This window comes from Schistocerca americana, chromosome X, assembly GCF_021461395.2.
Source record: "Schistocerca americana isolate TAMUIC-IGC-003095 chromosome X, iqSchAmer2.1, whole genome shotgun sequence".
Taxonomy (NCBI): domain Eukaryota; kingdom Metazoa; phylum Arthropoda; class Insecta; order Orthoptera; family Acrididae; genus Schistocerca; species Schistocerca americana.
Window position 1 is genome coordinate 405,508,336 of NC_060130.1, and position 12,418 is coordinate 405,520,753.

General features: G+C 40.6%; 1 protein-coding gene across 2 annotated transcripts in view; it reads left to right on the forward strand.

Moving 5' to 3' along the window:
- LOC124554926 (26S proteasome non-ATPase regulatory subunit 2) overlaps positions 1 to 12,418 on the forward strand; it is a 124,946-nt gene that overhangs the window by 11,782 nt on the left and 100,746 nt on the right. For both annotated transcript variants that reach the window (XM_047128618.1, XM_047128619.1), the window contains exon 4: positions 8,290 to 8,514. In XM_047128618.1, coding sequence (XP_046984574.1) covers positions 8,290 to 8,514 — 225 coding nt within the window. The remainder of the gene's footprint in view (positions 1 to 8,289; positions 8,515 to 12,418) is intronic.

The window sequence follows — 12,418 nt, forward strand, 5'->3', positions numbered from 1 at the left end:
TGAGAACCTGCTCGTTACAATAAGGTAAGTTGGTGAAAGTGTGTGAATGGTGTTAAAAAAGCTGCCATTAAAAGTTTGTTTTCTGTAAGACCACATAGAACGATACTTGATTCAGTGTTATACATATATAATGGTTACAAATTAATTTTGCTGGGACGGTATTTTCAATTTCACAAAGTAGCATATGATCCAGCCTGGAGAACATTCACAAGAAATCCTGGACTTGAAATGAGATCAGTCACCATCAATGGTATATCAGTGGGTGGTGAATGCTGCTTAGAGGTAAGCAGTGTGTTTGAAGAAATGGAAGAACCTCATGGTGTTAAGAAAATCCCAGTGGGTCTTCAGCTTTGTCTAGCTGCTCATTCAGAAGTAACAGGAATTTAGCATTCAGATTTCTTTTATTCTGATCACAAAGTTTCCTGGAATCAGGGAGCGTAGACTGAAAAAACATCCAGTCAGTATCATCAGGTGATGACTCCCTGTGTCTTTTCATTTCCAGCTTTGGTTTGTATCGACAGCGTAGCAGGAGGAAGTAGCCTTGCGTGTAGCGCATAGTGTATAGCTGCCATCTTAGTTGTGGACAACTTCCAGTATATCTCACTTATTTGCTTGAGGATGGAAAGAGCTATCACTCTCCTTCCACTGTTAAAAACAATTTTGATATATTTGATATATTTTGTACACAGCAGTGCATGACCTAAAACCCACCAAACGTAAACTGTTCAGTGACAACATACACCACAGCAAGCTTTTCAAAATATTCCCTATAGTTTACTTACAGTATTTGTGAAGTATTGCAATAACTATGGGCAACAGCGAAAAGAAAAGCAGTTCATTACCATGTTGTCATGTTGGACTATAACATGAATTTTTTTTTTACGAAGTAGTTTAAGTAGTTTCCTTAGAATCAAATGAGAAACCCTGTGTAGCAGAGAATGCATGTGAGTCTAAAACCTCTGATTTTTAGTTTTCACACAGAAAGTAAAAGCTTTCCAGAAAAATTAAGTAAAGAGATGGGTGTGGCTTTGCTTCATTTACATAAAGATGACTCAAACTTTGTATTTTATAATACAGTTTCGTGGAGCAACCAGAACTCCCTGTTGCTCTTGGTGATACGATAGATATACATGTCTCCGTTGTATCACTGTCATCCCAGTGTGAACCAATTAAGTTGCTTAAACTACTTCTCTACACACTTCACAATAGGGGGTTGCTTTTGTATTGTATTGTGATGAGTCACATTGCATATCGTATCATGTATTGTATTGCCTCAGTGGGAACCATGCCTCAGAGTTACAAACAGTAACATAGCACAATCTAATGGCAAGTCATTGACTAATGAAGTGACAAAATTTATTTACCACAAATTTATTGTATAAAATATAGGAGAGCAGTAATCAACTAAATTGCTAATGGAATGGGGGATTGTAATACAAAAAAGTCAATCTCTTGCAAGGATTTTGACTCTAGCTTGTCAACAGTATCTCAGTAAATAAAACTGATTCTCGTGTTACGTTCTAATTATATATAAAAATTGCTTAACATCTACTCATTTTCAGTTTCCTAGTATCTTACAAGGTGCGACAATAAAGTAAGGAGACTGATGTGAAAAAAAAATGTTGCTTACCGTTTTAGTCAAGTTTAGTGTTGTCTCCTTCAAAGAAGTTTCCTTCTGATTGCACACACTTTTTCCAGCATTTCTGCCATTGATGGTAACATTTCTGGAACTCATCTTCTGTAATATCCTCCAAGACGCTCGTCACCACTTTTTGGACATCTAGTGTTGCTTGAAAATTGTGTCCCTTGACTGCTGTTTTGACTCTTGGAAATAGAACAAAGTCGCACAGAGTTGGTATCTGGTGAATAAGGTGGCTGTGGTAGTACTGAAATTTGTTTTGAGGTTAAAAATTGCTGTACTGACAGAGCAATATGGGATAGCGCATTATCGTGCTGCAGAATCCAATTATCAGCAATGTTGGCATGGACATGAAGAACTCTTTTTACAAAGTCTTTCTAATATTTCTTTGTAATAATATTGGTTAACTGTTTGTCCAGGAGGCAACCACTCTTTATGAACAATTCCCTTATAATCAAAGAAGCACACAAGCATGCATTTCACTTTTGACTGTGACATGCAAGCTTTTTTTGGTCTGGGTGATCCCTTTGAGCACCATTGCAAACTTTGGCATTTTGTCTCTGGATCGTACTGAAAAAACCAACTTTCATCACCAGTGATAACACGGCTCAACTATTCTGGATTGATTTCCATTTTCTGTAACAGATCGGCTGCCACATTTTTCCGTGTTTCTCGCTGTTGTGGTGTGAGATTTTTGGGGACCATTTTTGCACAAATCGTTCTCATACCAAGATCTTCAGTTATTATTAGACAAACCATTTCTCGATTGATGTTCAGTTCTTCTGCAATCATTTTCACGGATAATCTTCAATCAGATCGTACGAGTTCATGCATCCTGACCAAGTTGACATCCGTCCGTGAGGTTGATGGTCATCCACTGCGGTCTTCATCTTCGACATTCGTTCTGCCTTCACTGAACATTTTATGCCAACGAAAAACTTGAGCTCTTGACATAACTTCCTCTCCAAAAGCCTTCTGAAGCTTACTGTAAGTTGTCGTTGTGTTTTCACCCAATTTAACGCAAAAAGAAATGGCGTACCGTTGCGCAGTATTATGCGGTTCCACTTTCGTGACCAGAGACACAAACACGTGTTAACTTATTACAGCACAACTCACGATTGAGCAGTTGCATCAGTGTGCCGTTTGGACTAGAAGCAGCTTATAGACCAAGGTCAAAGTTATTGTGCCTACACAAGCCGGCAGAGTTGCCACATCTTGCAAAGAAAATCAGTCTCATTACTTTATTGTCGCACCTCGTATATGTGCTCAGCAGGATGTAATAATGTTCTGTAAATTCACATAATGTTTAATTGTTTAACACATACGTTCTAAGACAAAAAGAAACAAAAAGATGCACCATGAAGGAATTATCCAAATGCGACAGAAATTGGTAGATGTGATATATGTGTATAAACAAACAAATGATTACAATTTCAGAAAAAAATGGAGAGAGATTCACAAATTGAGTAAGTTAATAATACTTTGATCCATCTCTGGCCCTTAGGCAAGCAGTTATTCAGCTTGGCATTGATTGGTTGAGTTGTTGGATGTCCTCCTGAGGGATATCGTGCCAAATTCTGTGCAGTCCCTTGGTGGTCGCCGCAAGTCGCTGAAGTAATTAAGGAGCGGCGGTGAGCTGTACAGCAGCATAAGCGACACCCTTCCCTGGTGCACCTCATAGCCTTTAAACAGCTCCGTGCCCGTGTTCACCAACTTATCAAGCAACGGAAGCAGGAGTGTTGGGAGAGATATGTCTCAACCATTGGTTACCATACGTCACCTTCCCAAGTCTAGATGAAGATCAAATGTGATGATAATTAAATCAACACCCTAACTGCAATCAGGCGTTTATATACATCATTGGGGACATGTTAAATATGTGTACCCTGACTGGGACTTGAACCCAGGGAGCATGCAAGGGATAAGTACCTGCAGGTGTATTGCCCTCTGTGCCCTCGGTGGTTCAGATAGATAGAGCGTCTGCCATGTAAGTAGGAGATCCCGGGTTCGAGTCCCGGTCGGGCCACACATTTTCAACATTTGCCCAATGATGTATATCAAAGCCTGTTTTCAACTAGTGTGTCAATTTAATTATCATTTCATTCTAGATAAGCTGCACGGTCATCAATGGTATCTGTTCTTTCGGGAACAGACACTACCTTCATATATAGTTAAAGATCAAATGTGTTTTCGGGTACCAGACCCCAACAGGTGCTCCCGGCGTTAACACCACTAGCATGTTATCTTCCAATGCAAACGCAATTACCGAGCACTTTGCTGAGCACTATGCTCGAGCCTCCGCGTCGGAGAACTAGCCCCCAGCCTTTCCCACTCTCAAACAGTGGTTGGAAGGGAAAGTCCTCTTGCTCACTACACACCTCAGTGAACCCTATAACGCCCCATTTATGGAGTGGGAGCTCCTCAGTGCCCTTGCACATTGCCCCGACACAGCTCCTGGGCCAGATCGGATCCTCAGTCAGATGATTAAACATCTCTCGTCTGACTGACATCTCCTCGTCATCTAAAACCGGATCTGGTGCGATGGTGTCTTTCCATCGCAATGGCGGGAGAACACCCATCATTCTGGTGCTCAAACCTGGTAAAAACCCGCTTGATGTGGATAGCTATCGGCTCATCAGCCTCACCAACGTTCTTTGTAAGCTGCTGGAACGTATGTTGTGTTGGCAGTTGGGTTGGGTCCTTGCATCGTGTGGCCTACTGGCTCCATGTCAGGGCAGCTTCTGCCAGGGTTGCTCTACCACTGATAATCTTGTGTCCCTCGAGTCTGCCATCCAAACAGCCTTTTTCAGACACCAACACCTGGTTGCCGTTTCTTTTTATTTATGAAAAGCATATGACATGACCTGGTGGTGATCATATCCTTGCCACATTATATGAGTGGGGTATCTGAGGCCCACTCCTGTTTTTTATCCAAAATTTCCTGTCGTTTCGTACTTTCCGTGTCCAAGTTGGTGCCTCCCATAGTTCCCCTCATATACAGGAGAATGGGGTCCCGAAGGGCTCTGTATCGTGTCTCTCTATTTTTAGTGGCCATTAATGGTCTAGCAGCAACTATAGGGCCATCCGTCTCACCTTCTCTGTATGCAGACGACTTCTGCATTTCGTACTGTTCCACCAGTACTTGTGTTGCTGAGCGTCGCCTACAGGGAGCCATCCGCAAGGCGCAGTCATGGGCTCTAGCACACGGTTTCCAGTTTTCAGCTGCAAAGTCGTGTGTTATGCACTTCTGTCGGCATTGTACCATTCATACAGAACCAGAACTTTACCTTAATGAGAATCCACTCACTCTAGTGGAGACATATCGATTATTAGGACTGGTTTTCGATGCTTTATTCACTTGGCTTCGTCAGCTTAAGCGGAAGTGCTGGCAGCAACTCAATGCCCTCCGCTGCCTGAGCAACACCAACTGGGATGCAGATCGCTCTACGCTGCTGCAGCTCTACAGAGCCCTTGTTCAGTCCCGCCTTGACTATGGGAGTCTGGGTTATGGTTCGGCGGCACCCTTAGCGTTACGTTTACTCGACTCAGTGCACCACTGTGTCGTTTGCCTAGGGACAGGAGCTTTTAGGATGAGTCCGGTGACCAGTGTCCTTGTGGAGGCTGAAATCCCTCCAGTGCAGGTTAGGCATGCACAACTGCTGGCCAGTTACGTTTCACACGTTCATAGTTCTCCTCTGCATCCGAATCATCATCCCCTTTTCCCAACCACAGCGGCTCATCTCCCGCATCGGCAGCCCAGGTCAGGGCTTCCAATTGCAGTTCGTGTCTGATCCCTTCTTTCCGAACTGGAGTCCTTGCTTTTACCATCTATACTCGAGGTCCATTCACGTACACCTCCTTGGTGTACACCTAGGCCACGGCTTTGCCTGCACGTTTCACATGGCCCTAAGGACTCAGTTAACCCTGCAGCTCTCCGCTTCTACTTCCTCTTGATTCTTGACATGTACCGAAGCCACGAAGTGGTTTACACCGATGGCTTGATGGCTGATGGTCACGTTGGCTTCGCGTATGTCCATGGAGGACATATTGAACAGCATTCCTAGCCCGATGGCTGCAGTGTTTTCACTGCCGAGCTGGTGGCTATATCTTGTGGTCTTGAGCACATCCGTTCATGCCCTGGGGAGTCGTTTATTCTGTGTAATGACTCCTTATGCAGCATACAAGCTTATCGCCCAGTACTACCCTGGTCATCTTTTGGTAGCGACCATCCAGGAATCCATCTATGCCCTGGAACAGTCTGGTCGTTCAGTGGTGTTTGTCTGGACCCCAGGTCATGTCGGAATCCCAGGCAACGAACTTGCCGACATTTCGGCCAAACAGGCTACACGGGAACTGCTTATGGAAATTGGCTTCTCTGCAACTGACATGTGTTCAGTACTATGGTGCAAGGTTTTTCAGCTTTGTCAGACGAAATGGCATAACCTCAGCACGCACAACAAACTGCGTGCCATTAAGGAGACTACGGATGTGTGGCAGTCCTCCATGCTGGCCTCTCGCAGGGGCTCTGCTGGCTCTACATTGGCCACGCTTGGGTGACACACGGCTACCTCCTGTGCTGTGGTGACCCACCTCAGTGTTGGTGCGGCACCTGGCTGACAGTGGCCCATATCTTGGTGGGCTGTCCTTTGGCTGCCCTGCGATAGACTCTTCAGTTATCGGACTCGTTGCCATTAATTTTAGCTGACAGCACCTCATCAGCTAATTTAGTTTTATGTTTTATGTGTGACGGTGGGTTTTATCTTTCTATATAAGTTTTAGCACATGTCCTCTGTCCCTTTGTGGTCTCCACTCTAATGCTTTTAAGGTGGATGTTTTAATGTGCCACAGAGTGGCTGGCTTTTCCTTTTTATTCTCATGGTTGGCCAGCCATGGCCATCTGCTCTCTTGTTTTTACTCCTTCTACCTGTTTCTTGCTTCTCTCTATGGTTTTATTTTCCCGTTTTGTCCATAGTAGTGTTGGTTGTTGTTCTGTCATTCTTCTGGTTCTTCCTTTCTCCTGTTATTGTGCTGTACATCTGCATTCTTTTCTTCTTTCCCTTGTGTAATTATTTTACCGGGAACAAGGGACCGATGACCTCGCAGTTAGGTCCCCCCCCCCCTTCCGTCCCCCAGCTTTTAAACCAACCAACCACAACCAACCAATCAAATTTTGTCCAAATGGCGCGTTAGATCACCAGAATCCTGAGGTGGTTGGAGAACCCTGCCAATAATGCTCCAAATGTTCACAACTGGGGAGAGATCCGACGACCCTGTTGGCCAAGCTAGAATTTGGCAAGCATGAAGGCAAGTAATAGAACCTCTCGCCATGTGCAGGTAGGGGTTATCTTGCTGAAATGAAAGCCCAGGATGGCTTGGCATGGAAATGGAAATGCCATTTGGCTAGGGCCTCCCGTCGGGTAGACCGTTCTCCTGGTGCAAGTCTTTCGAGCAGATGCCACGTTAGGTATGACATTCCGTCATGCTGACCACTCAGCTACTATGGGCGGAATGCTTGGGATGAAGGGCAACAAATTGATGTGTAGAATATTGCTGACATACTGTTGTGCTGTAAGGGTGCCAAGGATGACAGCCAAAGTCCTGCTATGAAAAGAATTGACACCCCAGACCATCACTCCTGATTGTTGGGCCATATGGCAGGCAACAGTCAGGTTGCTATCCTACTGCTGTCCAAATTATCTCCAGAGATGTCTTTGGTCTAAAATATTATTGACTGGAGTGGAATGGTGTTCACAGATGAGTCTTGCTTCAAATTGAGCCCCATCGACCAGCCGTAACATCTGGAGATGCACCGGACAGCCATGAGATACCAAACTGACTCTCGCCCGCCATACAACCCAATAATCAGGAGTGATGATCTGAAGCGCCATCTCTTTTCGTAGCAGGACCTCTTTGGTTGGCATCTGTGGCACCCTTACAGTAGAACAGTACAGCAGTAGTGTATGCCTCGTTTCATTGCCCTTCATGGCAAGCCATCCTGGGCTTACATATCAGCAAGGTAATGCCTTCCTGCACATGATGAGAGTTTCTGCTGCTTGTCTTCGTGCTTGCAAAATCCTACCTTGGCCACAAGGTCATTGGATCTCTCCTCAATTGAGAATGTTTGGGGCATTGTGGATAGTCCCCTCCAACCATTTTGGGATTTTGACAGTCTGATGTGTCAGTTGAACAGAATTTGGTATGATATCCTTCAGGAGGATGTCCAGCAACTCTGTCAATCAATGCCAAGCTGAATAGCTGCTTGCATAAGGGCCAGAGAGAGACCAATGCATTACTGACTTGCTTTCTCTTGGATAAATTATCCAGTTTCTCTGAAACTGTACTCATTTGTTTGTCTGTATCTTTACATCACATCTGTCAATTTCTGCCCCATTCAGGTAATACCTTCGTGGTGTGTCGTCTTTTTTGTCTTAGAGTGTATTAAATTGAGTTTGTCACCAGTATTGCATCCTCACACTGCTACATGTAGTTTTTCATTTTTCTTTTCTGTGATCAGATAATATGTAGTTTTCTAATTTACTGGTTTCTGAGACAGTGATACAGTAGGAGAAATGTAATGTCAAGCTTTTATTGCTATTGCTAGTTTTAAATTTATTGATGTTCCACTGAAAAGAAGTAATTACTGTTTACAGGCATTTAGCGGGTGAGATTGCAAAGGAATGGTCAGATGTGAATAGTGAAGATACAGGATTGAAGCAGAAGTTAATTGGATTAGCTCATCAAATAGTTCGGTATCATATGGCTCACAATGCTGAAGCAGAGGCATGTGATCTTCTGATGGAGATTGAACAGCTTGATATGTTGGAACAATATGTCGATGAAAGTGCATATCCTCGTGTTTGTCTGTATCTTAGCAGGTACTGTATCATATATTACATACTGAATCTAGCTTTCTCTAAGATGATAAATGTTTTCCCTTTAGGGAAGTATATGCTGCACTGAATATTTGTTAAAACTTAAATGTTTATGTATCATCTGGACTGAAAGGAGGCTCTCATACCTTTCGTGGGAAGTATGCTGCCAATTTACAGCATGTCTCATTGACTGACTCGGAGCTCTGATTTTCCATTAGTTATTCCTCATACTTCACAAATTCTGCAGACATTCTCTTATAATTCTGAAGTTGTGGCTAATTCAAAATAGCTGTTATGATCTTTCTCCCATGGATGCAAGACCTGCAGCATCATGGGAGAGCTTCTGTGTAGTTTCAAAAGCTTTTGAAGATTTGGAGAATAACTAGGGGAAAATTGCCATTTTGTCAGTTCATGAAGCGTGCTCAGATGGCGCAATCGGAGCAATGTGTGTGAAAGGTGTTCCTGGCATAAGGTTTTAATTTTTCTCACATTGTTTAATCCTCCTTCATCAAGTGAAGCTGCTTATTCTTGTATTCTGGAGTAGAAGATTAAATCTCCATATAACCACTTATATATAAATTTTCATTTGTTACTATAAACCACTTCAGTTGAATTTCAGGATGGTTCCTTGAACAAACAAGATTATGACAGAATTCCTTCCGCATCCATTTTCATTCCAACTTCAACTGAGCTTCTAATGATCTCGAGCATGTAGAGATGTTTGCTGAAGCCTTTTCTTTGTACCCTGTCTGGCCTTTCCACCGATCTTTCCCACAACTGTGCTCACCCTTCTTTCTGATCCAGAATTTATCCTTTGTTTCATGTTTCATATGAAAAAGTTTTCAAGATTTCTGAAGGGAAGAAGATTGTAAAATATGTTTGGCATTGGTTGAATTCACTTTTTTCTAGTTCTGATGTATGTTTCACTTTTCTAGGCACTTCTTTATGAAAAAATTACTGGTCTTCTCTCCCAGTGTACATAGTTGTGTAGAGAATAGAAGTATACAGTCAAGTTTTGTTGGCAGAGGGATCTTTGTCTATGATGAATGAATTTTATCATATGATGTGACTAAGCAGAAATTGTATGGTTGCTATGTTGTCTACAGGTGCATATTTCTGAACAGCTGTTGGTTTGTGTCCCAACTGCTCAATATATGTTGTGTTTCTTACATAGATTGGTATTAATCCCTGCTGATTGGGCCATTTTCTGGGTGCTGTTTTGGTTAAGAGCAATATTTCATCATGTTACCTGTGCAGGGAGCATACAGTTGAATGTAGAGAGTGTAAGAACAATTCCTTGAAACACAAATTGTGTTTTGTAGATACCTGAGTTGTAATTATGCTAACATTAGGCATATGTTCATGAGTAATATATTTATGGCGCATTGAAGTTTTATTTTTCACATGGTCTTAAAATAATGTAAGCAACTTATTGTTGGTACTGTTTGCAAGGCTTTTTAACAAGAAAAGAGATTTTTATTACTCTGTAGTGTTTTATTTCTTTGTTATCAAATAATATCCCATCTCAGGAGTATCATAGATGACTTTATCAAAGTGATTTAATTCGGATTGTGGGACATTCAGTAGAGAGCATCAGTGCCTTTATCATATGGTTTGCTAACTGATAAGAATACAGACATTATGTGTTTACTGTAGTTAACACATCAAGGTTTTGTGTAGAGGGTAAGATTATAAAATTTTAACAAATGGAGCTTGATACATTGCATGACTTACTAATTCTTGGTGGCATATAGTAAAGTTGTTCTACTAGAGAGTCAGTTTAACAGTATGTAAAAATACAGTATTTCACTTGTATGGATAAATGTGCGTACACGGATTTGGCTATTAGTTGATAACTTGATGTTGTGTTTCATGCCATTCATAAGTATAAATTAAATTGTGTTTCTTTTCGGTATCCAACCTTATGTAGACACATGTGAGAGTAGATTTTTGTAAGAATTTGAAGCTTAGAATGTAAGGAACTACAGCTGCAGTTAGTCACTTAATGGTATATTAGTCTATTTTCTAGTTCTGAGCCACTCCAGTTGCAGAGGTTTACATAAATCTGAAGATGAGTGTGAAATGGCTGGAAACTATCAATGAAAATAAGCTAAATATGTTGTTAATTTACTGGTAGCAAGTATTTATAACTATAATTGATTTGAGATCCATAAAGAGATGCCTAATAAAGAATTCATTTTGGTAACTGATATAATTTCTTGATATAAAACAGATGAACATGCATTATTTAGTTGTGCTGCTTTCTAAAAGGAAGCTATTTCAACATAGAAATGAACTGGGATGTCATCAAAAGGTTTGTGAGCTGAATGGAAATGGATATCTTACTTGTCCGTGTGAAAACCATTTCATGTGAACATTGCCTTGCATTTCCAGAGCGTATCAGTTTGGTAGAAGTCTGCTGTGTATTTTTTTTTTTTTTTTTTAATATAAAAAAATTGCTAGCTGAAAGTTTCAGATGTAAATACGAAATGAAAAGAAAGTAAGGGAAAGTTTTGACTATTTATTCTTGTTTGAAAAAGAAATAGTTGTTCATAACTTTCCAACTCATCTCAATAAAGAATTTTTTGTATCCTAAAGAATGTTCTTACTGTGCAAGAATTTTGTGGTAGTATAATGGAATGTGAACCAAAATGCTATTTTTTAAAATAACTGTCTATTACTTTAAAGTTTATTTATTTAAGACAAAAAACTTTTTGGACCTACGAGTTGACTTTGTCTGCTTGTAGGATATGTTCTGAAGGAAATCAACAGTGTTCTTGTGGTTTCTTGTCCTGCTCTTCATTTGTTGTAAATTTTTTTCATCTCAGATGGGGTGTTACACTATTCAAACTAATTGAGATAGCATGTTTGGGTTTAGTAAATAACTGCTTTTAAATATGAAAATTAGTTTTTGTGCAACAATTTTTGTGGTGTTTTAGGCAGTCTACATTTTAAAGGGGAACACTGACTGCTGTAGAACATATCTGTTGCAATAGTGTGTCAGTGAGATAATTAATAGTCACTGACAGAATAGGTTCCATCATGAAGTAAAGTGCACCAAAATTACTTCGAGTGGTTGCACAATAACATTTAAACAGTTAATAATTTCTATAATTTGTAGACATTTTCATGATAATACTGCAGTTTTATCATAAACACACATACACACACTTAGTGTAGGTAACTCTGTACTTGTGGTATGCCGACAAAAATGCTGCACTGGCAGTGATTCACCTCCAGAGTTGTAGTATGTTATTTCTTGCAGTTAAGTTTTCTGTAGAGAAAGTAAATATGATATTTTTGATAGTTAAAAAGAAAAGAGGTAGATGCCGGAAGGATTCTGGCTACTGAAATGCATATAAATCTTTTGGATTAAGAAAAAAAGGCACACTTTTTTTAGTATTATGACTTGGTTTCAGCTCCTAAGTATTTTTATTACTTCTCTAAAAATTATGTTGAAATTTTCATCTCTAAATAGCAATCAATTTGTAATAAACTACAGTGTTGAAATAAGTACAGGAAAAGTAATTGACCCCACTCAAAACATATGTAACTGACACATTTTTGTGGCTAACGAAAACTAAATAGAGCAAACAATGAACAGTTTGTTTTTATGTCCTAAGAGTACTTCTTATGCCATTTTGTTTTATTCACATTTAAAAGTTATATCAAAGAAGTGGGGTACATTTACAGTCCTTATATTGCTGAAGTAATTCATGAAAGTTGTCCATCACCCCCAGTCAGTCAATTTGTGTGCAATGAAAATGTTTTCTAGGGAAGTTATGTTTTTTAACTAATCAGTAGGCTGATGACTGTGATGGTACATGTTTGAGTTGAACATTGTGCAGAAAAAAATTACACATTGATGACATCAATGACCAAAGTTACTTTACAATGAGATGTAATG